A 25525-nucleotide genomic window follows, 5' to 3' on the forward strand; every position below is an offset into this window, starting at 1 on the left:
CACCTCCTGATAACACTAACAGACCCCCGTGGCAGCAGCTCAAGCACAAACTCGAAACGAATGGCCAACTCCGATATGCGAGGCAGTTCTGACACTGCTGCCCTCTTCTGGCCAGCTGGGGTGCGGCATCTGGGAAAGTATTCAGCTCCTTGGTGCCCATAACTCATCAGACTAATGTACTGCGGCGGCAAGAAGCCCAGTCCTGCTCCATCAAATGCTCAATCGCTAATTTATGGCCGCCTGTGCCTCTTCGCCCCCATCCTGTTGGACTTGTTCACGCTCTTCCTGCCTCAGCGTAAAAGCCTCAAGGAAATGGTAATGGTATGCCATGAGAACAGGAAGTTGCTAATAAGCACATTTTTATTAAATAAATGTTTGCAGAGTTACAAAACATACTAATGACAGGGACCGGACTAAAAAATAATTAATAATGTATCAATACTTAACTTGATACTTGAACTGAATGCTATTTTAAGGGCTTTTAAAAAAAAGGGTTGATTGCAGCATGATGTCATATCACACTTTTTGTTTGTCCAGTTTTAATAATGTTGCCCATTCAGTACTGCGACAAAAAAAGCCATTGTGTACAGATCTCTTCAACCACCGACCTCTCCAAGGTTAGTGGTTTGAAGAAAGCCACTAAAAACCTCTCATTTGGGGAGCTTTTACATGACGAACTGAGTCTACTCAACAAACATATAGAGAGACAATAATAACACAGATGATAAAGTGCATTATCAGTATTGCTTTTACAGAAGGTGGAACAGGAAGTGGTGATGTGCAGCATGTGGTAACATCCCACATCCACCCTCTGGCTATCAGGGGGTATTTGGGTGGTGTTCTGTGAGCATGCATTATCTCAGGACAGGCAAGCCAATAGTAATAAACACGTTAGAAGTCTAAATGTGTAACGATCCATACCTTAACTCTACCCCTACCTGGTGATTCAGTTAATACCAACACTAATTAATAACACGGTCATTAACAGTTAACACAGTTAATAATACACTAATTCTAAATGCCCTCCAATAGTGCCCATCCTCTGGCCCATGCTGTAGTAACAGAACATATTCTTGCCTCTAACTGAATTACAACAGGACAAATAAAATTCCTGGTTTTCAAAAGATACTTGAAAATTAATTAAATCACAGACTCTGCATGCGTTATACACAGAAACAAATACGGCGCCACGCAGAGACAGCCTCTGGGAGTTGTGTGTGATGGATGGCTGTGAAGTTGGGTGTTTGTAGACAGGCAGTGGTCCTACTGCTAACCTGGACTGCTAGAAATGCCTGTCCAGACTGGGAAAGAGTGCCGGAACTGAGCACAATCCACAGAGCAATCAACCTCATCAACTGAGTAGTTTTTCACACATGCTAAGTCTCATTTGCTGTAGTCTCATTTTGATGGATCTTAAAAAAAAAAAAAAAAAAAAGAGGGGAAAAAATTGTGAGAAAGAGGAGCAAGGACATTAAAGCTGATGGAGATTTTGCGTACTTCCTTCAGAACACAAAGAGATTTACATAAATACACACACAAATCAATTCCAAAAATGCATCTGAAATCCATCAGTCTAAGCCTGCCGCAGAGAAGCGGACGAGTCAAGCGTCTGCCTGATCCCAGGTCTGTGCTGTGGGCAGTGTTCCTGTAAGAGCGTCCCTGACACTGACTGGAAGTGCACAGGCGCGTCATTCACCTCACCAAATCCACTTCCTGCAAGCCGATAGCAGAGGGCCCTGCAACCAATTATCTCTGATTGTGCAACCGGAGGGCAGACGAAAGTCAAGCCGGGGACCGAGAGCGAGTGATGCAGCTCAGTGAAGAATGGTTATAGGATGAGCTGGGGGTTGGGGAAAAAAAAAAAAAGAATAAAATGAAAAAGATGACTGTGTCGAGGCCTGATTACTAAAGGCAGTGGGAGCTTTTCTTTCAGCTGTGTTTGTGTGTTTTCAGATGTGTGGGCTTTGAGACGGGGAACGCCATCTGGGCCCTCGAAACGATGGAGAGCGAGGCCAAAGCACAAGCAAACATGTCAACGTTCCTAATCAACAAAGAGGAAGGAAAAAGTCAGAAATAAAGCATGCAGGGGAAAACTAGGGCGACAAAGTGTTGCCATAGGTGATGTTGAATATGGAGAGGGATAAGGGTTTTCAACAGTGCCTCTGTGTGTTTGTGTGTTTGACATATTTAGTGCAAAACCATTTGTTTTCTCTGGGGTGCTTTTGGGGGGCAGGAACCGACTTCAGATGTTTGTCACATCATGAATAACTGCGCTGAATTATGACACCTTGGGTGTGAAACATCGTGCGCTTTGATCGGTGGCGACTGAGCGACTTCCTGCTCGCTGGGGGAATACGGAACAAGTTAGCAGGGCGGACAACCCCAAAGCCCATTTTGTTCTGATGTGCTTTTTGTGCGTGAAGAAAGACGGTGGAGAAAAAGATGCACATGACACATAGGAAGGGTACACGCAGAGGGAAGGAGAGCGATCGCATGCCTCACTGGAGGGACAGTCAAATGATGGATAAATAATCAGATACATGCTGTGGATACTTGCCTCCTTGCGCTACGAGAGCAGAGAAAGAAAGACAGAAAGAAAGCAAGAGAGAGAATATAAGCACACAAATATTTCATCAGCAATATCAGCAAAGGAAAATACAAATAACACCACAAAGAGGAGAAAAGACAAAAAAAAATAACATGGCAAAAGAAGAATGGAAAAATAAAAAAGGATAAAAAATCCTTAGTATGTTTATGGGAAATTGATAAAGAAACAATTATTGAGAAAGTGTGGGAAAAAATATTTCCAAAGTGCCTTAAAGCAAGAGCAGGTCTGCGAGTTCAGATAAGGCCTTTACACTCCAACAGGGCTGTAACCTAAAGATTATTTATGTTTGGGAATTGAAATATATTAAAAAGAACACTACTGCTCAAAGTTTTGTAGACACCTACTCATTCATGGCTCTTTCAAAACCCATAAATGTGGACAAAGTGAACGGTTTCCCAACAGTCCTGAAAAGGTTCCTTTGTTGTGAAATTGGTTGCTTTTTCTTAATCCATGATAATCATCTCATGAAGCTGCTTCTGATGATGATAATAGTTTGCAAAGCAGTCATGAAGGTAAAGAGAGACAACTGGCAATTTGATTCATGAAATATGATGAAACATACCCACCTCTTGTGGAGGTGGATTTAAATTTGTAGAATATGGTCTATCCATTGGCTGCCATACTCTCAAATGAGACAGCATTTGGGGAGAAGAGGTTGCAGCCTCTTTTGGTAGCTACAGCCAGTCTCTTCCACACACTAAATATGCAAAAGTAACCATGACAAAGAAGGATAAAGTTTTCTGATAAAAGAAGAAGAAAAAACACACTTAGATGATGGTTGGTCCTGCAACCAACCAAACATGTGCCTTGTATGGTTGATAATGGATGGTTGTCATGGCAGTTATGATTATTCCAGTGAGCCAAACCCTTTTGTTCTCTCACTATCTCCTCACCCAAAGAGTACCTGGACAAGCAATAGCCCCAAGTTGGCGTTGGAGGAACGTATCTGATAGGAATCATTTGGTACAAGTCAGGAGGTCATAGGTCACATTGAATAATCTCCTCTAGAATTACGTGCTGATTTTCATTGTGATAGTCATTGTGAAAAACAGCAAGCACACAGCATAAGGTGTCCCCTGCATTTAACCAATCACCCTACATTTAAACCTTGACCCTTGACCTGCAGTGGGCAGCCATGAAAGGTGCCTGGGGAGCAGTGTGTGGGGACAGTCCACTCTCTTACCCGAATATTCACTCACAACCTCAGTTGACAAACATGTCATTTGAAGGTTCTGTGTTCCATCAGGCCAGTTATTTTGCCGCTAATGCGATATCCAGTCCTGATATCACAATGCTACCTCTCCCAGTAAAAGATAAGAGTGAAGCAGGGAGAGTGTGAACAGTCCTGGTGTTAACCCCAGACAGATCCTGGCTGCTAAAGGAGAAACAAAACTCTCATAAAAGTGTCGTATGCTGGAGCACACGCTGTTTCCCTTCTGTTCCTTCTCTCTCCCTTTCTCTCTCTCTCTTTGTTAGGGTGGATTATTCCTGCTGCCAAAATAGCAACCTCGTCCTTTGAGATGCATTTCAAAGCCAAGCTCAACACGTTGCTCTTTGGTTCCTGCTGTCTTTTGGGGGCAGCATTTTTTTCTGTGTCGGCTGGCTCTCTGCTTCTTTGGAAGGGCGTTGAGAGGGCTTCTCTCCTATTCTCTTGTCTCTCTGCTGTTTTACTGTGAAATGCAAGGAGTTTTGTAGCTTGTAGTGGTATAAGTACAACTGCAGAAGAAGAGAAACTTCTTATTTTTTATTTATTAAACACATTTCCACACCAGGAAAGATATAGATATTGAAAAATCCTGACCCCAGCAGCATTGGACTGTCATAGCCCTCTGCGAAGGAGGGAGCGGGTCTTGCTGTTCACCAGAGCAGTAGGTAATTGGAGGTGTATTTGTCAGCCAAAGAAAGGCATGGTAATTTTAAACTGTTTCATGGAATTAATTAAAAAAAAGATCCAGAATGGAAATAAAACGTCTTCAATGTGGACCATTGGGGCTCAAACTGTCACCAAAAAATGTGAAAACTATTGCCCCTGATGACTGCTGGATGATGAAGGAATGAGATTAACAGATATGAGGATGACATACTTGGCATGGAGCAAAAAAGCCAATGACAGATCAAAAATGCACACCATATCCCCATCATAAAAACCATATAAAATGAAAAAGACTAAAGCAGTCAACTTGAAAACACATGAATTGTTTCATACCTTGAACCACTTAAAGCCGGCGTGGTTGGAGTCATGCATTGGCTCATGAAAGTGCTTCAGACAGGCAGAGAAGCGACAGATAATAGAATAAAATAGAGAAAGAGAAGAAAAATTATAAAGAAAGCTTCAAAAAAAGAAAAAGAGAAGGATAACAGGACAGCAAATCAGGCAAATGAAAACTGGAAGCAGGGTACAGGAACAGACTCAGAGAGACGGAGTGAAATAAGTAGCATAGAGGACATTTGGACTTTTATGAGGACCAGTGTGTTTTGGCATGAGCAGAAAGGAGGGCAGAGAACAGACCACTGCAGGACAGCATGTGGCGGAGAGAGGACAAAGAGAGAGACAAAGAGGGCCGAGGGAAAACGGGGAGGGCAGCAGATCGAAAATGGCTCTCGGTCCACAAGCGCAGAGGGGACCGAGCTTTCTTTGGTCGTGGGCCTGAGGAGGAACGGCATGATGTGGGCCGAGTCAACTACTGAATCACGTCTGCGGAGACTGGATGTCTGTTTTAATGTGGTCTTGGGCAAACGTTTTCACTGGAGCCGCCTGAGCTGGCCACCCCCAGCCCATTCGTGCAACCAGGATCGTAAATCCTCAGGGGTCTGAGTGATTGGTGTCACTGCACAGCACGGCCCCTTGTGCAGGCCAGAAATGTCCCCCTGTCCCCGGGTGGATACATGTTTCCTTAATTACATGAACTCATTACAACAACTGAGGGTGAATGAAGCTTGGCAGTAACACAGACACACACTCGCACACAAACACCACCTAAAAATGGACTGTCTGTCCTCCCTTAAAACTCAGTGCCCCGCTGGTCCAGGTTTCAGATGAATACTCTACGCTCCTAAAGCCTTCACTTGCAATGAGAACGCAAAAAAAGAAAACAGTGAAGAAAAGCGAAAGAAGGAGGGAGAGATTTTTTTTCCTTCCATGTTCCATGCACTTCTTCCATTGCTCTAGCAAAACTAATGTCAATCTTGTCCGGGCCAATAAAGCAAATGCAACTGGAGGAATAAATTGATACAGAGAGGGGGTGCATGATAAAGAATGTGAACAAAGTGTTGTGAGTTGTTAGAAGGAAAGCAGTGCATGATGGGATATGGAGCAGATAAGGCAGACAGGTGTTTGGTGAGGTGGGGCCTTCAACCACAGAGTGTTATTGTCTGGACCAAAACCATCAGCCCTCCGGGAGAGCGCAGGGATAAATGAGGAACATACAGATGGTTTCAACAGGAAACATTTCCAAAACACACACACACACACACACACATAGCCCAGATTAACACTAAACATATTGCAGAATTCATTGTTTTGGATGGGATCTCTCCCTCAGTGGGTGAACGCAGAGAAGTCCCACATGTCCCACAACGTTTGGGCATTACACACTGATGGCAATTTGTACAAATTCAGAACACTCTCACACACACACACACACACACACACACACACACACACACACACACACACACACACACACACACACACACAGGCCCAATTAGAGCAAATTGAAAGCAGAGCTGTGGATGAATGTGTGGAGTGTGTAGCGCTTTGTGAGGGTATGTGCATGCTGGCATCCAGTCTACAAACTGGACCACCACCATCTCACCGTTGCTGAGGTAATTACTCCCTCAGTACCCCAGTGGCCATTTAGCTGCAAGTTTGTACTTAAACGGCAGTTCCAGCAGGTTTCACGGCAGGGATTAACGGCTGTAGCCTGGGCTTTGGGGAGCACAACTTTCCCCTTGCTGTGTGTGTGTGTGTGTGTGTGTGTGTGTGTGTTTGTGTGAAATGTATTTCTGAGCTGGGATTACAAAGGGTTTTTGACAACGAAAGCAAAATAAATGCATCATCAGGCAGTGGGATCAGAATCACATTCAACAGAATGGACTAAAATTCGGAATTTAAAACCTTTTAAAAGAAAAACCTTCCTTTGCTTGTCTTTCCCTTCAAGAATTCAACTAAATAATGATTTTTAAAACATAAACCACATAAAAACACAATACTTAATGATTAAATTATGATTTAATATGGTAAAACCAAAAATCCACTTTTTCGCAATTAATCAAAAAAACATTTCATTTACAGTGTGCTGTATCAGAGCACTGAGCATCTGTGTGGGGACATTAAGTGCCAGGCTCACAAGGGTTCACACAGGTTGCATGGTTTAATGAGGGCGGGCAGAGCCCAGCGGGGTTGTGGCCCTGTTCTTAGTGCATGGACTCTTTGAGAGTGCCACTTTGGCAGTGCAAGCCAAGCAATGTCGTGCCCACTTCCTCTCCCAGACGCAGGGCTTATCCTCCCAGCTGGATCCCAGCAAAACCCAGCCATTAGGTCACCTCCCAATGGGCTCTCGAGGGAAGGCCAGACGCCACACCCGGACCCCAGCTCATTTTTCAATGGTGGACAACGATCTCTTGGGGTGTGGCACAGTGGGAGCTGGAGTGCATATATCTGAATAGAGGCAAAACCTTTAAAGAATGCCGGAATGGACACAGAACTTAAACTGGACGCCTATCATAGAAGGACAGATAGATAGACAGACTCTAATTGTTTATTCTGGTCATCGTGGAGGGGGTGGTTTCAGGGTACATGTGTTTTGATGCTATCTGCAATCATGGGCCGATGTGACCCTGTACATGCTAACCCTGATGTGGGTGCGTGTGCGATTTGGAAGAAGGCTAACAATTCTGACATTTCATTTGTTTGTGCGTGTGTGCATTCATGTAAGTATGTGTCAGAGATCCATCATTTCCAAATTAAGACTGACTGCAGATGCAAGCACACATCAGACCTGTGCCATCTGAAAGACCTCCAACAGCCCTGTGAAGGCAGGGTAATGAGGGGTTGTTGGCATGCTCTCTGTATATTGGCATGGCGATAATGACCTGGGACAGTGCAGACCTTCTCTTAGGTTCTTGCGGGCCTTGAAGGCAGTTTTTACTGCAGACCCCTGCTGCCCCTCTGCCAAGGAACGAAAGCCATTACCATGTAACCTGCTCTGGCCAAGCCTGCGAGTAACTGCACAATTTTCTGTATAAACATGGTTGAATCCATGTCTATGCAGGATGGGAAGCTTTCTCCAAAATGGAAATTCAATCCCACCCCTATGGCTAATTGGAGATAAATTTAAAGTGAGTCAGCTGGTCCCATTGAGGCCTCTGAGTGTTTATGTGTATCTGTGTGAGCAGTCAACCAACAGAAAAATGTCATGCGGCTGAGGTTAAAGGTGCATGTTGCCTCGGCACCCACCTGCTTCTCAGCATGCGTGCGTGCGGCCTCTTCCTGCGCGAGCACCATCTCACGCTCGGCCGTGATCTGAACGCTCTCCCTCAGTGCCTCCTCCAGCTCTTCAATTCGCTCATCTTTCTGTCGAAGGGAATCCTGGGAAGCAGAAAAGAAGACTCTGTTTAGGAAACATCCTACCTTTGATGTGTAAATCTGAGATCAGTATTACTATCTTAATTAAAAGTCACTGACCCCAGGTCAGAGAGTAAAAAATGTCAAAAGACCCCCAGACAAACATACACACACCTTGAGCTGAGTAGAAGACAGATATGCAAACTGTCAGTGAGTGTGAGTTGAAGAGCTGTTCATTGCCTTATGATTATTGACACAACATGTGAACACACACATACACACACATTTATTATTTTTTTGTGAGAATCTAGGTTAAGATCTATGCAAGACATGGCCAATTACCTCTTGGTATCTTTTCTACACCTAAACATAATCATGCTTGATTAAATTAATTGATTGATTAAATTAATTTATTAATTGAACAATCCCGAGGGACAGGAAGACTGTCAACTCAATGGCGTGTTGGTTGCTAACTCTGTTGCCATGGAAACATGGAAAATTTTGTTCCAGGAGATGTAAATGACCAGACTTGTAATAGTAGAGCAAAATGAAGAGGAAAGGAGGACCAAAAACACCACATGATATACAGAACACAGAACAAATGCTGAATTCTGCCAGTGCCACAAGTAACGATTTTCTACTTGTGTTTACTGTGTGTGTGTTTATGTATATGTATGCTGACATCAGAATGCATGTGATGTTGCAAGAGCCAGTTACTGAAGCACTCATACTTGGCTGAAAGTGGTTATAGAGTTTCAGGGTTTTTGGAGTAGGTAAGCATGTACTGAGAATACACACAGATCTTCTGCCATAAATACAGACTAGATGTGTCATAAATAAACGGTCAAATTCTTTAGAGACAACATCTTTGTTAAATTACACAGTCTGTGGGCACCGAATTCTCGGATATGCTGGTCCACAAAGAACCAATTGATGGATCCTTCACAAACCTAGAAAAGGAGGACTAATTTCTGAGGCATATTTAAAGGAGCCATCTAATTTTAGAACTATAATACATGTAGGACATGGCTAATGGAGAGTTGGCTAATGGATATTAAGACTTAAACCAGTTTCTGTATCTCATTGGGTGTGGTGTGGTAGAAATCTGGCTTGGGAATCAAGTGCTTTGGAGAAACACCTAAACTCCTATCGTGTCTTTGGAGCCTTAACACACAATAGATTAACAGAACAGACATTTTCATTGTTAAGGATAACACAAAGTCCATCCCATAATCTCCTCATAATGATCATTCCTTCCACTGCCCTCCCAAGCTTATTTGCTTTCCTCTGTCTTGCAGCTATTTCAGAAATTCAGGCTTAGGGCTTGGAGGAGCCGGATGCATCTGTCCCAAATCAAACAGAATATTTATGCCACTGAGGTCAGAAATTACTGGAAGTTCAAGAGTGAGGGGAGGTGATGTGTGAAGAGGGACAGTGTTGTGTTCGCTGCAGCAAGAGAGAGACAGGGTGGTGGGGGAAAAAATGACAATTTTTCATTGATAGGCTCATAGCGATAGGTTTTCCTGAGGCAGACCGCAGCCACTTTAGCTTGATTTAAAGTGACAGTAATCCTTTCTGTTTGGGTCGATATCTCATTACAGTAATGCATTTAGGTGCCAAAATCTGGCGCAGGCCAGAGAAAGAGACACCTTTGAGGAGGACAAAATGCGAAATGAAAGCCATATGCTGGAGGATTGGGGGGTGGCAGAGACGGCACAGGCTGCTGGATAGGTTGGGGGTGTCCATAACCAGATTCATTTATGGATCACTCATTGTGTTTACACTTTTTTCTACACTTATACTATTAAACATTTAATACTAATAGTATTTTTTAGTACATGACTGAGCTGACACCATACTGAAACCATACAAAAACCATACTAAACCTAAGCCTAACCCTACCCCTCTTTCAGTAGCTCTTTCAGTTGCCATTAATTAATCCGAAAGAAACTATGTAAACTTTATTGACCTGTATATATGAAGCCCTGTTCAGTTGCACATAAAGCCACATATAACTGTCTAAGTGAATACTGTAAGCCTATGATTAAATCAGACAATAAGCTTCCTAGTGAGAACTTGCTTCATACTTAATACTATAGCTAAAGACAAATACACATATATACAAACCTCCCTAACCTACTCTCTCTTTCTATTACCTTTACAGAGGTGACAGGGCAGAATGGTCCATTTACCTTCCCTGGAAGTAAGGGGTGCAGGGGAGTAGAATTGACTTTAATGCGCTCTGTGTGCATGTGTGAGTGAGTGCATGGGTGAGTTTCCTTCAGCTCAATGCTCCCCAGGGTGCAGACGGAGTGATAATAAGGGAGAGATGGTGGTGGTGGAGATGCCAAAGCCACAACCATTCCTGAAACCAAGCTCTAAAACCAAATAAGGCAGTGTGATCTCAACCAAAGGTTACAGCATAGCTCCAGAATAAGCAGAATGAGAGAGAGGAAGAAAAAAGGCCCAGCAGTACTACGGAGAATGAAGAAGAAATTAAAGGAAGTGGGGAGAGCAAGAACGACAGAGAAAAAGTGAAGGATGGAGCCCCAGAGGAAAGGGAATAAGAGTAATCATGAAAAAGCCAGACCGTGTGAGGGAGGGAGATACCAAGAGGGCAAGAGCAAGTGATTCAACTTCAAAATATTTACGCAGGAAAGGGGAAGTGTGCAGTGGGAGCTCCTGGCTGGGAAAAGAGTGGTCGTGGCCAGAAACACAGGAACATCAAACACAACAAGCACACAAACAGGCCCTAATAAAAGCCCCTGGAAGTCTATTAGAGACAGCGGCGTCGCAAGGGGAGCACACGCGGATGTGATTGCCTCTTCGCTCCAGCACCGGGGAGCTGCAGTCTGGTTTGAGTTCCAGCAGCGTCCCCTTCATCTCTTCCAGAAAGCCAAGCCGACAAATGCTGACTGGCTACGGTTTCACTACATGCGCACGCACACAAAAAAAAAAGACGAAAGACGGGTATGATGGGGGAAAACAAATCAATAAGTTCTAATTGTCTTCAAAGAGCTCAGTCAGTGGGAGGGGCTCAGGGGATACGGAGGATAGACTGATTATTTCCAACGATGAAGAAAAATCATAAGGATAAAAGGCCACGGATGGCCACATCTGAGACAGCACTGACTGCTATCAATAAAACCAAGCTGTGGGAAGGGCTTGGTCGAAAGAAAGAAAGAAAGAAAGAAAGAAAGAAAGAAAGAAGGAAAGAAGAAAGGAAGAAAGAAAGGTCTGTCAGACATTCAAAAGCTCTCATGAGAGTTGGGTATCAGGCCTCGGGGCTTGTGGTTACCTCAAATCAGAGCGCTAGCAACACTGTTTACATTACTATGCGCTCCATCCTCTTCAGATGTCGCGATCTACATCTAAAGTTTCTCACCCTCTATATATACCTTCATCTCTTTCTCTATCAGATCCTGTATCGGAGTCCCCCAGGCAAGATTACCTACAGTCTGTTTGTTAGCATTCGAAACACAGAACATAGAGCAAAAAAAAAAAAAAAGGCTCATCAGCACAAAACCAATGACATGTTCATCATCTTTTTTTGTTTCTGCAACGACATAAGTTACACAGCCTCCTACTGATGTGCGGTCGCAAAGCAAACCCTATTTCAGCTACATATAACAGTGTTCCGTGAGACCAGCTGTAGTGTCCAACTCAACATGTCCTTTCTGCAGGACAGAGCATGCAGCGAGAAATGATACCACAGATTCAAACAAATTCTTACAGACAAAACTAATAAGATTATGTTCAAGAAGATGACACTTTCACCCTTTCGGTTTATAGGTGAATAACAATGGAAGCCATAAAAAAGCTGCTGAATTCTAAGTGTTTCATATAAGAGAAATTCAGGCAAAGTGCATCGAAACCCAGATTTTAGGAAAGGATGTGCTCATCTCAAGTCTTCAGGAGAGTGATGGAGCTGTTCCATTATGCCAACACAGTGGTCTGGATAAAATATACACCTTTATATTTGAGGTCATGTAGGTGGGAACACACCTACACCTATTCAGTCTTGTAGGAGAGCATCAGTTACTTGAAGTGGATTGTAATGGATAGCCAGAAGGACTGCCACATTCTGGACCATCTGTAAATTGTAGGATTATTAGTGGGTAGAACATGTGACTTCACAATCACAAGGTTCATTTTGTACCCAATAGGCCATCAATGGCAATTAAGAAATCAAAATAGAGTGAACATATTATGGGTAATGCTACAAATTTACCACTGATTATCCATTATCCATCATTGAAGATCTCCACAAATCAAAAGGTGTGAATCAAATAGATAACTGTGCTTGCAAAGAAAGGCTGTGGGTGTGGTGGGGATTTTAATTGTCTTCAGCAGATTACGGACGATTCATCCATTCGTTCGGTCTCCAAAATACATGTGTGCACACCCAGAGCACGTCTCCCTGCAGGTCGACTGACATTAGTCTGCAGCAGACCAGGCCTGTGGGCCTGTGGGACCTGGTGCTTCTCTGAGGCCACATTTTCCACCCTGGCAGCTAAGCTCCTCGTCTGGCATCGCGCCGCTGTGTCAGTCACCTCACCGGCTGCTACGGTTCTCGCATGTGGGGTGATGAGAGAGAAGTGTTTAAAGAACTTGATTTTTGCTTTACTTTTCTCATACATGTATATTTCTGAGCTGAGAGCACTTCTCCTCAACCATGTTAACCACAATGACTTTGTCCACAGTCTTTTTGGGGTCATACATATTAGCACTGGCACTGCCTGGGAACGACACATATACACATATCTTTTTAAAAAAAGGACGTGGGTGCGCTGGGAACAGTCAGAAATATAATCAGGGCAGCCAACCAAGAATTTAGATATTATTCATTATGCCAAGCTTTCCAGGTACTGTTCATCTGCATAAAACCTATCTCTAAAAAAAAAACAAAAAAAAAAACAATGGTTTACACTGAACCTGTGAACACCCAATAACCTCTCTTATGGACAGTCATAAACCAGTCTCCTAACTATTCTCAACAAGGTGTTGACAAAGTGTACAAGACTAGCTGAGAGTTATTAAACATGGTTTACACTGCTCAAGTTTGTTATGCTACCTTCATTATGGGGGTATTTTTTGCGAATACAGTTTATTGTGAGTGTTAACTAATGGTACATTTGCTAGTTAGCAAAAAGAAATCTTGAATTAAAGCATTGGATTCAAATAATTTGTAATCAGAATAAGAATCTTGTTTATTGGCCAAGTATGTGCAAGCACATAAAAGATATTTGATTTGATTCTGGTAATATATTATTTAATATATCATAATACTTATTTATTATGAATAAAAAATAGAGACAAAGGGAGGAGAGAAGACACTGTAGAACACTGCATGTGGCTTATTGACAGGAGGGGGATAAATAATCTAAAATTCTGAAGTTGGGTGTGTGAAAGTTAGGGTTAGCTTCACTGCTCCAACATACAAAAAGCTAATTTTATGTAGCAATTTATACACATCTATTACAGTGGTATGAAAACCAGACCCTTTATCTTAAGAGTTTTCAACATATTGCTAAACATTTTTTGTACATAATGTTTTTCCAACCAAAATGGTGCCACAAAGTGTCATTTTAAAATAACTTTTCAAAATGTGTACCACATTCAAAAAACGTAACTGGCATTTCTCAAAATGCAAAAGAAGTCCAGTTTTTGTAAAACAGAAAAAAAGCTATTCCTACAAATTCCAGGAGAAAACGAGAAACTTTTTAGCTAATAAGTCCAGTCTACTGGCCATTTTGGAAATTGAAATGAACAGACTTTTTAAAAACACCCTTTTCACATGTCCAGCAATAAAAAAAGTTCAGGAAAAAACTATAATCACCATAACAAACTGATCTGGCAACATGGTCAGAGAATCAAGAGCATTTTGAAGATGTTAAAGATGACCTGCTGTAAAAACTCTCATACATTTCCCTCCAGATGCAAGACCTGCAACACACACAGGTATTTGCACATGACTAAAAAAATGCTATTTGCTCCCTAGTCCCATCCTTATGCCAGCACAATGTCTCACTTTGGCTGTGCACAGCCCATTCTAACAGCCCTTTCAAAGCACCAACAAAACCTCCCCTTTTGCAGTAATTGTCCCCTGAGCTATCTATAGCCCGCTAATGGACGGCAGACGTAGTTTCCAGCGCCAGTGCTCTGGTGGCAGGTACACAAAATGACATTCCGGATGAAAAGGGTCTTCCCCAGGGGGATCGACGCACTAAGGCAACGTCTGGCACATGAAAGAGGCGGCAGCCACCCTGAGAGTCATAAAAGGCTCCCGTTTGACTCTTTTATATCGGAGCCCCTAAAAGATGACTCTAAAAAGCTTTCCGCTCGCTCAAGCTCAATGTCATGCTCTGGCCTCATTAACTCCACAGTGCTGCCATCACCTGGCTCCTGCTTGTGAGTCCGTGTGCATGTAGAACATTTGCTGGGTATTTAACACGTAAATGATTGTCTGTGTACGTGTGAACTCACATTGTATTTTTTTTTTTTTAAAGTATACTGATTTGTTTAGAGGTGGAACATTTTAGATTAGCTTTGAACATACACAGATACAAATGCTTTATATCAGGTGGTTTGGTATTTGTCACACGTAGAAAAGCGAAGCACAACTCAACCCAATCCAACACCCCCAAATATAAATTCCTCTCTTGGCAGCCAAGTTTCCTCTGCGTGTTTGCATTGAGAGCCAGTGGTCAGCGGGCCTGCACTTATTCAGGACCTACTTCTGCTTCATTTCTCTGACAGAAGAGACACTCTGCCAAAAAGTCCTTTGATGGGTTCTGTTCGTCAGTGCTCCAAATGCATGTCTTTTGTTTGTTTCAGAATTTTGTTCCAATTTATACGTCCAAGCAAGCAAGGGGAACAATCTGTTCTTCTTTAGTTTTTATGCTGTGCTAAAGGGTTGTCACTCATTGTTTGAAAAGACACCAAAAACTTATGAAGTTTCATGGTCTTGTAAAATGGGACCCACATGTATTGCCTGATAAATAGTAATGCCAATTTTCCAATAGGCAGGTGCTCCAAGGTGCCCTGACATGCACTCACATCGGCATGCGTCATACTCTCAGGGATGGTATTAGCTTATTAGGTAAAAAAAATTCTATCAACCAGTTGACCCATTAAGTCATAGGGTCAAACCCCATTCGGCCATACTGGTCAGAAACATGGCTGTGCTCCCGGCTGCAAATGAGCAGCCGGAAATAGGCCTCTGTGGTCAGGCTGATGAGTGTTGGAGAGGCTGAGGTCACCCCTGCACCACGGGGACTCTAACAACTGAGCATGCCAGGATGACTGGCCAAGGTTTTGTCCAATGATAAAACCAAGATGCCAGAACAGTTTAAGAAAGAAAAATTATTACATCTTTTCATATAAAATTTGCTTTTTTATGACGTGAGGCTCTACTGTCTTCAATATTTCATCTCCTTAAGAGGTGACTGGTTGTGAAGCCAGCTTGAGGATGTACCTACTGTCTTGAGGGAACAAAAGGCTGAGGTTTGGCTGGAATAAACACTTGGGAATGAATGAAAAGAGAAAAAAATGACCGGGTCAATAAGAGCTCCCTCAAGAAACACTCAGATTCAGACAAAAATCCCCCCAAAATCTATAACCAGCTCCATTTCACTCTCTGTTCTGCAGATCTCAAGGCTTACCGGCAGTAGCTGGAAGCTCAGGCTCAGATGTAATTACTATATTTGTTCGCCCGATGATCTAAAGGGCCATGTGGAATCTCAGTCCTGGCGCCACCCCTCGGACCCACAGACCCACTCGGGGCCAAGGCCGAAGCCAGGACGGGCGAGAAGAGACTGTACCGGAGACAGGCGGACCTCACGGTCACCTCTCCTCCTCCAAAGTCAACAGCAAAGGCCGTGGATATGAGCGGCATTTTACAGTCTAGAGTGGTGGTGGGGACTTGCTTGCCTTGCACCACGGTTCTCACCCGGAAACCTCCAATTAGCTGAAATGTGAGAAGAACCTTCTTTGTTGGGCTGAGTATAATGCTGGCTTCTGTGCAGGAGGGGGTTACAATGTTTCTGGTAATCATCATTTCTGGGTTTGAGCTCACCTTCAGGCCAGACCTATCTAAAAGTCTACCTAACGTCCAGCATACAGGACCATATTCATACACTTACACGGTTAAGTCCATTAGGTAACTATGCACCAAAATCTTGGGTTACAATGATGGGATGAGGACACAGTGTACTGAAGGGGATAATTAAGGGGGCCTGGTGGCTGTCCTTGGCTGGAAGACCCAGACTACATGAACTGCAGGGCTTCTGGATTGGACAGCTATAGTTCTGGGAGAGAAAGCCGCAGTGTGGCCGAGCAACAATGTGACTCCACGGAGGAACCTGGGGCTTAAACTGGTGTGTGAGTTCATTTGCACACTGACACACACTCACACAGTCAGAGCCTGAGGTCTGCAGGTCAGAAGCCCAGTTCACTTCAAGTCAAAAGCAGAAAAAGCCCTCGATTATGAACTCAAACGAAAACAAAGAACAGATGAAACCTGGAGAAAGGAACTGGGAGAAAAGAGAGACAAGGGCCAGAAGAAATATACAGAAACCACAACAAGGCAGATGCATACTGGGAAGGTACTGTTGTCCAGAGGTCTGGGGAAAGAGGAAAAAAGGGTCTCTGCAGCTGACCACAGGCCACAGGGACATTATCTGTGGGGCTGACCCTGTTGTTGGATGACCAAAGATCTGTGTGAATGTGTTTGCAGCTTTTGCTTTAAAAGCAAGCGCAACTCAAGTTGGACTCAAATGTGGCAGAGCTGCATCTGGCTATTTTCCAGCCCCTTTGCTGTTACTCCAGTGCCCGCTCCTTAGCGAAGACCATGCGAGACAATGCGAGGTCAGGGGAGGTGTGAAAGCATTTTGGACTAGACTCAACCCAAGTTCCCACTTCACCTGAGAGGAATTTTAGTCAATCGCCAACCAAAAAAAGCACATCAAAACAAGCCAAAGGAGGAAGAGAGGGGGCAAACAGGGGACAAGAGGAAAAAAACAAAGCAGGAATGGTCATTTGGGGAACTGGACAGCCCAGTAAAAATGAAATTAATTTTTTTTGGTTTTGTTAAGCATTAGTTTACTCACTTTAACTTGCTGGGAGCTCTCATTGATGTTGTCTTCCCGCTTGCGGGCCTCTTCCATCAGCTGGGCGTTCTTGCTCTTCTCTACCTGCTCCTTATGCTTGAGGTTGGCCACCTTCTTGCTCTGGTCCTTCGTCTGCCTGTAAAAGGGCACAGGGGACAAAGGGAGAATTTTTTTTTTTTTACTGAAAAGACGAGGTTAAACCTAAGGTGACGTGGAGGGGTTAAATGGTGAAGGTGGAGCTGGAAAAGAGAAAGTGAAGTGAAACACTGCAAGAGATCACACAGTGACACAACGAAACGTGTCCTCTGCTTTTAACCATCACCCTTGGTGAGTAGTGGGCAGCCATGACAGGCACCCGGAGAGCAGTTTGTGGAGATCGTGCTTTGCTCAGTGGCACCTCAGTGGCACCATGGTGCTTCAGGTTTCGAACCCACAGCCTTCAGATTATGGGTGCACTTCCTTACCCACAAGGCCACCACTGACCAATTGTCAGAAATGAGGGTGTGGGGAGGGTTCGTTTGAGATGTTGAATTCGTTCCTGCTGTTGTTCCTTGCCTAAATGCAAAAAGTCTGTATCCCCCACGGATACACTCCTATAAACATACCCACACAATCCTTTTTGTCTGGTGTGCGAAGAAACGGAGTCAAGGACAACACAGAAAGCACACTTACATATGAGAGGAAGCTGATGAGAGGGAGCAGATGAAAGGGTTAAGGGCTAGGTGATGTAATCAAATGAGGAGCAGATTGGCCAAATGCGCCGATTAACCGTTCCGCTCCAAGGGGAAGCACTTTGTAGAGTTTGTTCCTGTTTACAAGTTCCCGGCAACATCTGCGTTCTGTACTGGCACGTTCCATAGCCACACACTTTACACAAATTCACACAAAACTTGGACACGCTCTTGAACCCTAAAGAAAAAAACGCAATGTTCAACCAATAGAAGAGGCCAGCAAGACTCTTCATGGGATTAAATGGATGAGAAAATCACTCTCCTCCCTCCATTCACACACCACAGCCACAAAAATAAGACACAGACCAGGTCTGGGTCCAAGGTCTGCATAATTAGGAAATTGTAAAAGAGAAGCTCTGGGGGACAGAAAAAAAAAGGTATTCCAGCTCAACTTCCAACGTGGTAGGCTGCTTGTTTCTGAAGCCGCAACCAGGCGAACAAAATTGGGTGTCTCTAGACGTCAGGATAAGTCAAAAATCACATATGGTGTGTTGCAAATGTCTCCAGACAGAGGTTAATGGAGAAACAAGGTGACAGCGAAAAAGGCGCCAGTTGCGCGGGCCAAACCACCGCACATCAGACACGTTATCAGTTTACGGGGTTAACCAGAAAGGAACAGTGGAGCTTGTGTATCAATATGCTGACTGTGGTGCTCAATGCGTAATTGTTACTATGGGCACTCTATGGGCTTGTTTGTTAGAGCAAGGTCAAGAACGTGCTCAGGTGTTAAGGTGAAGAAAGAAAGAAAGAAAGAAAGAAAGAAAGAAAGAAAGAAAGAAAGAAAGAAAGAAAGATCTTTAATGATGTCTGCACATGAGAGCAGTTAATCATCAGAATCCTGTTCAGGGTGACAGAAATATTGACATTTAGTTATTTTTTCCTCTTATTCAAGACACAGATTCTTGATTTCTCTGGCTGCCTAACCTTACCAATTTGCAAACAACCCCTTTGCTACACTCAGTTTGAAAATAGTGCCATATGTTGTCATTTCAACTATATTTTTACCTAAAAGAAGACATCATCTCATATTTTAAAGCATTCCGAAACTCTTGTCACCAATCAGACTGTATTCATACAACATATTTATTTTAACTCTTTCTATAAAAGTTCTATTTATGTTACAATGTATACTATACATATTATAATACTACACATTTCATAAAATATGTATTCTCAGTTTGATGTTATAAAAAAAAAAAAAAAGGCCTCAAAATCATGTTTAGCAGAAACAATGGACACATCAAAGGTCCTATTAGAAATATAACCTCCCCAGAGCGTTTTGAAGCTGGTCATCGGTACGCAATGTGCATTGGTTAAACACAGCAGGGACGTACTGGTACAGAGACGGACAGGAAATAGGACGGCAAAAGTAAGCAAACAAAACAAAGGGATAATTGAGCGAGACAGGGAAAGGGAGAGAGCGTGGGGTTATGGGGGCAGACGATGTTTGGAGCGCTGCACTCCTGTCTGTGGAGTGTTGATACAGCGTGGGAGGCGAGGGAGGAAGTGAGAAGCGCGAGGAAACGTCAAACACTTGCACCGTTGTCTGTGTTCTCGATGCTATGCACGCTACTGGTTACACTACCAATGCCAAGATCAAGGTTTAATTCTTACTGACAGACAGTTTAAATTAAAACATGTTATCAGTAAAATTTCTTTATATTTTAACAACGGCGTACATGCTGAAATGAATTTGTACAAGCAATAGAATGTGACGGCTGTGATGTTTTCAAACACAATAAGAGCTCTTTTATTAATTTTTACAGAGCAACTCTACTGATATTGATACTGATTATGCTTTTTCCCCCCATAGTGTGCAATCCAAGCTATGTTTAATGTATAAAAATGAGAAACATTAAATGGGAAATAAAAAAATAAATACAAATGCAAGAAGTTTCCATTTGCTTTGGACATAAAAAAGGTGTCACATCAAATGCTTCAGTACTTTTGGACAGGGCTGCAGGATTTACGGAAATGAGTTTCTACAACCACTGATCTAATCAACCACTGCAGTGCCAAAAGCGGTGCACTGATTTCTCTGACACGCTGTCAAAAACGATGAGGTGCTCTCCAACATACTGGCATACAGGACACACACTAGACTTCATTCACACACACACACACACACACACACACACACACACACACACACACACACACACAGCCAGCAGAAGTGTGTCCTCTGGCATCCTCTACTACAGATTGTTATCAGAGACCTGTTTTCCATCATACGGCTTCAGTGCACCTGAAGTTTCCCCAAAAAGCACACACCCCATGGAAACACCAGAAACATCTTACAAACACATGCACATTCGCACACACTGAACGTCTATTCACATACATGTTTTTGGGGTGTGTGTCTCTGTAACAGGTCATAAATACAGAGGAATGTTCCTATTTGGCATTTTCCAAAAAGGCTCCACCATCTGCCTTGGCTCTGCCCTGCTCCCATCAAGCAGCTGACTTCTTTATATTTCGGCCTCTTATTCATGTTTTCTATTACGCATTCATACATTCTGCCGGAGACGTGATATGAGGAGATGGGTGAACCTTCCTAAGGAGTTCAGCAGGAAAAGGAACAGCCAGGCTCAACTGGCTCAAGAACAGGACATTTCTGCTTCCATTATTCAGCTTTATGTTTTAAATAAAATTGTAAAAAAAAGGACTCTTCCCCTCATTATAATACCCAGAAGCCCTTTAGTCCCCCTTCTCAATGGCCTCTCTTTGGAAGTAAGCTCTGGTGATAGGGGAGATAATCTAGCCCATCCACTCACATCACACTCAGCACCCTCTATTTGCCATACCAGAGACTGGGGGTCAACCCACCCAGTCCACAGTTATACTCATGTACATGCAAATTACAGATGCAGCAATTTGCTCACATTCTCACACACACACACACACACACACACACACACACACACACACATTTAGAAATGAGGGAAGAAATGAAATAACGCAGTAAACACTGATGGTTGCCCTGTCACTTCATGAAATGTTTTGCCTGTCCCACAAGTAGTGGTAGTCTAGGGCCTGTCCCACAGGGTGGTAGTCTAGCCTAGTGGGTAACACACTCGCCTATGAAACAGAAGACCCGTGTTCGAATCCCACTGTGTCCGGGCTCGAATACCATTGTGTCCCTGAGCAAGACACTTAACCCTAAATTGCTCCAGGGAGACTGTCCCTGTAACTACTGATTGTAAGTCGTTCTGGATAAGGGCGTCTGATAAATGCTGTAAATGTACATGTAAGTAGTAGCAGTGCACAAAACACAGAAAAGTTTCCTGTGGAAAGATCAGCATTGATAGCCATGAATCCATGAAGCCATTGTCTGCACTTACCTGTTGTATTGTCGATTGTATTTAAGTAATATCGAGTATAGTCCTCTATACAACACATTGTGTATTTGTATGACTGTGTTGATGTACGATGTGCCTTACTGTGTATGTGTGTGTTTTTTTCTTCTTCTTTCCTCTCCATAGTTCAGAACACAGCCACACCCAGCCATATTCAGTCATTCTCATCTGCTTGGCCCAGAACAGCAACAAAAAACTGAGCACTGGCTCATTTGGGGTTCACAAGGAGTTAGGAAATGTTCACAAGAATTAAAGGGATATCAAATTTGACATCTCCTAGTCATAGGAAGAATGTTGCGAAATTCATTCTGTTTTAATTTTCACCTAATTAAGAAAGTTAAGAAGAAATTCCTTTCCCTTGGTTATAATTAAACTGGACAGAATCAGATCAATTAAAATTATTTACATGTTTATTTTACAGAAATCTGTTTTGAATTTGTTTAGGCCTTAAATATATAGACAATATGAATATTTCATGAACAGCGCTCTGGGCTATGTTTGCGGAGGCTCATAAAAAGCTCAAAATTATCGATTAATGGCCATCAACATCTGGGTGAACATCAGAAAATTTACACTGACTAATTCAACTTATTTCACATTTAATCAGACATTTCAGAGATATAAAAGTTACCAGAGCATACAGCCCATTCAGTGGTCTGCAGCATTCTGACATGCAGATAACAGCTGGCCTGTAGTTCCACAAGGGTTACCATACTAAACTAACCAGTAATAAAAGGTTTAATAAACAGTAATAAAGCAGAAATGCAATGTTTCATTACAATGGAATTGATTGCATTTAAAACAGGCTATAAATTACTTTAAGTGCTTCTGTAATTCATTCATAAACCGTATGGGACCCAAAGAGGATTTTTAAATTTGACCTACTTGTTACACACCTGTGCAGAGCAGTTTAAGATGGGACAGAGCCTTGGTTTTCAACTAAATGCTGAATACAAAGTAAACAAGCTGAGATTGGACTGGTATTTTCCAGCTTGGGCCTGTAAATGTGTGCAAGTGTGTGTTTTTATTAGTACCCTATGGAGTCCACAGCTCAGAGCCCTTTCATCCGGACTCTTCTGAGCCTCTTAAAAGTATCTCCTCCTCCCCAGAACTAATGCGCTGACAGCCTCAAATGTGAAAATGTCTGCGCGCTCAACCAAAATAGGATAAACAGCATCGAGTCAGCTCAGGACAGAAATGCAGTTCCAACCTCTCAAATCCTGACTGGCACCATCAAAAATGAAACAGTGAACAGCCTCCTCAATAGACACAAACATTTCATTCATTGGATTCTAGCTTTCTCTTGCCTTTTCCCAGATATGAGCATTAGCATAGTGAATTAGATTTTTTATGTTATGCCCTCCACTAACCCAAGTCGATTGTTGGCCATGCTATGGTAGATGTGGTACAACGTGGCTCAGACTGAGGGAAAGCGCAATGGTTCACCCAGATGTTCCATCAGCCCACATCTTTTCCCAGGAAAACATCAGAGAGATGTGGAGGCAGTGTAGCCAGGCCAACGCTCAGCTTGAGTCGAAGCTGAAGCCAGGTGCAAGCTGGGACACTGTCACTGCGCCAACCCACAATGCTGCCGTTCCTGAATTGTGGCAGTACTGCCATCTGACAAACAGCAATGGCAATACAGTTTTCAACAGCAGCTGAAGTAAATTGTTCCTGACTGTATTCAATTGTGTGTGTGTGTGTGGGCAAGTGTGATAATAAAAATGATCCCTGTCTCCGAGACACGTAAAAAAAAAAAAAAAAAAAAGAAATCTCACACACACACTTACATACATGCCCACACAGAACATTAATACAATAAATGAATAAAAATAAAGTACAGATTCCTCCTCTCTATCAGCTTGGGCTGTGCGATATAGTATAAAATTCATAAATTGAACCAGAGACTAAAGACAGTAAATATTGTGGTACATAATTTCAGAAGTATATTTTAAGTTTTTGATACAAGTGATTATTTACAATTTTAGGATTTTCTGTATTCAGTTGTAGAGTTTACATAAAAAAATATTGTCATATTGTAAATAACACTATGCTTGTTCATATTTTATCATGCAGTACGTACAAGATTTGAAGATTTTACTTTGTGATTTTTTTAAATCACAATAGCTCTTTTTTGCAGTGGACTTTTATTTTTTTTGGGGGCCTTTCACAGGGCACCAAACAGGCTAGGGTCGCCCCTGGCCATTTCCATGCGTGTGTTGCACTTAGTAACTGTGGAAGTGACAGATTAGAAGCTTGTTTCATTTGAATAATTAGATTTGCAGTATTTTAAACTCTGGATTCAAGGAATACTAGTCATTTAGTCATGATATTTAAGGCATTAATTTTGGTTGAATTTGTCTTAATAATGCACAGAAACCCTGCCCTGTAAATGTTCTCAGTCATTTTCCAAAGCTGCAAGTAGGCAACTTATCCTTCTCAATACACCTCAAATGCTCTAGTCCTCTGGAATAATACTGATTGTCCATTGTCACCGATTCCCATCTGCAATAATCACTTATGTTTGGCCTTCTTCATTTGATTCTGCTTATTCTTTTTGGAAACATAAAGACCTGGTCAATATTGCTCAGTTGTACATTGACAAAGTCTTTGTTTCTTAAGGTCAAATAAGATTTTCCCTTTAAATGCTATTTATATACTTTGTATAATAGAAGTTTACAGATTTTCCACACAATCCCTGCAATTGATAACTATTTCTAACATAATGGACTTACTCAACCCATCCTTTCGTGTTCAAATTTGACACTGATTCAATTTAAGGTTCTACACAGGACACATGACAAAAATTAAGCTTAGCAAAATCTTCAAGGCGAATGAGATGTGTAAAAGATGTTACTTATCATCTGCCAACAACATATGTTTTTTTCTTGCCCAAAATTGAGCTCTTTTTGGTGCTCTGTTTATGACACTTTTTCTAAAGCCCTTGAGAAACCATTAGTCAATGTTTTTTGGCATTTCAATAAATTACTCATCTTTGTATGCTAGAGAACTGGATATTCTGCCTATTTAATAGCTCACAGATACATACTGTTACAACAGAGGTATGTTTTTCCATGAAAATGTGCTCAATTTGATTAATTTTCTGATGTAACTATTGCTTTTAATTGTAAAAACTGAATATTGTGAAAAAATCCCAAAGCATGTGAAAAAATTATTAATTCATTTCAAATGAGTTGGACTGCTGAAGCTATAGATAACTGACTAAGGTTACTAAAATATAAATAACAAACAAAAATGTATCTACATGGGTGTAAGAAAAACGACTAAATGCCAAACATGTACAGAGCTAAAGTACAACAAATTTTAAAATGGCTGAGGTATGGCCTATGTTAACACGAAAAAATAGCTCTGGCACACAGAACAAACAGAGACGACTATTAGTCTGCAGACCCAGGTGTATTTGTGACACACACACATACTTATGCACATATAGAGGCGTAGATCTTTCCAACCATAGCTGGAAAGACAAACACAATTTACTGTCTCCTTTGAGCTAATTGGTGACCTTGGCTTCATATAGGAACACACACACTGTCTCTCTGTCTTTCGTGCTCTCTTTCCTTTCCATTTCAAAAGGGGACTGTGTATATGCTAAAAGCAAATCTTTGGCCTTTTTCTAGTATGCTAAAACACACAAGTACACACAATATCACAATATTAGTGCTGTTCAGTATTCAATATTAGTTTCAGTGAAAAATTGAACCGTGAATAGTGTGTAAAAAGCGGGTCGGCTTGTGCTGGATTTAATTTTCCAGTCGGGTGTGTGTGTGTGTGAGTATGGTGTTCTGAATTTTTTAAAAATATTCTTTATTTAAAAAATTATTCAAAAGTTCCTGTGTTTGTTTTTGTCCCTCTGTAGTATGAAAAATAGCATTGGTATGCATTGGTATGGAGTGCTGACGCTATACAAAAAGCTCAGCTAGTAGTAATGAGAAACTTGTGATACACTGACCTGAAAACTATAATGTTTGCTTTTAACGGTTTAATCTTTGATTATGGAAGGAATTATATGTTATAATGTTTATTTCAGCCAATAGATACATTGATTTTTATTTTACCCAGATTGTGTTGAGATGGGACAGCCGAAACACTGTTTAAACGTTTTCTTTAGCACCTCTATGATTTCTCCTGCT

At 42.2% G+C, this 25525-nt stretch overlaps 1 protein-coding gene across 14 annotated transcripts in view; it reads right to left on the minus strand.

The window, feature by feature from the left end:
* The window catches only part of erc1b (ELKS/RAB6-interacting/CAST family member 1b), a 175540-nt gene that overhangs the window by 83779 nt on the left and 66236 nt on the right, over positions 1-25525 (minus strand). For 7 of the 14 annotated variants that reach the window (XM_028954411.1, XM_028954407.1, XM_028954412.1 and 4 more), the window contains 2 exons: positions 17285-17420; positions 8067-8198 (listed from right to left, as the gene is read on the minus strand). In XM_028954411.1, coding sequence (XP_028810244.1) covers positions 8067-8198; positions 17285-17420 — 268 coding nt within the window. Of the gene's footprint in view, positions 1-2557; positions 2567-4814; positions 4869-8066; positions 8199-17284; positions 17421-25525 lie in introns of all 14 variants that reach the window. The other 7 variants (XR_003742533.1, XM_028954403.1, XM_028954410.1 and 4 more) reach the window with 2 other exon arrangements.

Source organism: Denticeps clupeoides, chromosome 15 (assembly GCF_900700375.1).
Source record: "Denticeps clupeoides chromosome 15, fDenClu1.1, whole genome shotgun sequence".
Lineage (NCBI taxonomy): Eukaryota > Metazoa > Chordata > Actinopteri > Clupeiformes > Denticipitidae > Denticeps > Denticeps clupeoides.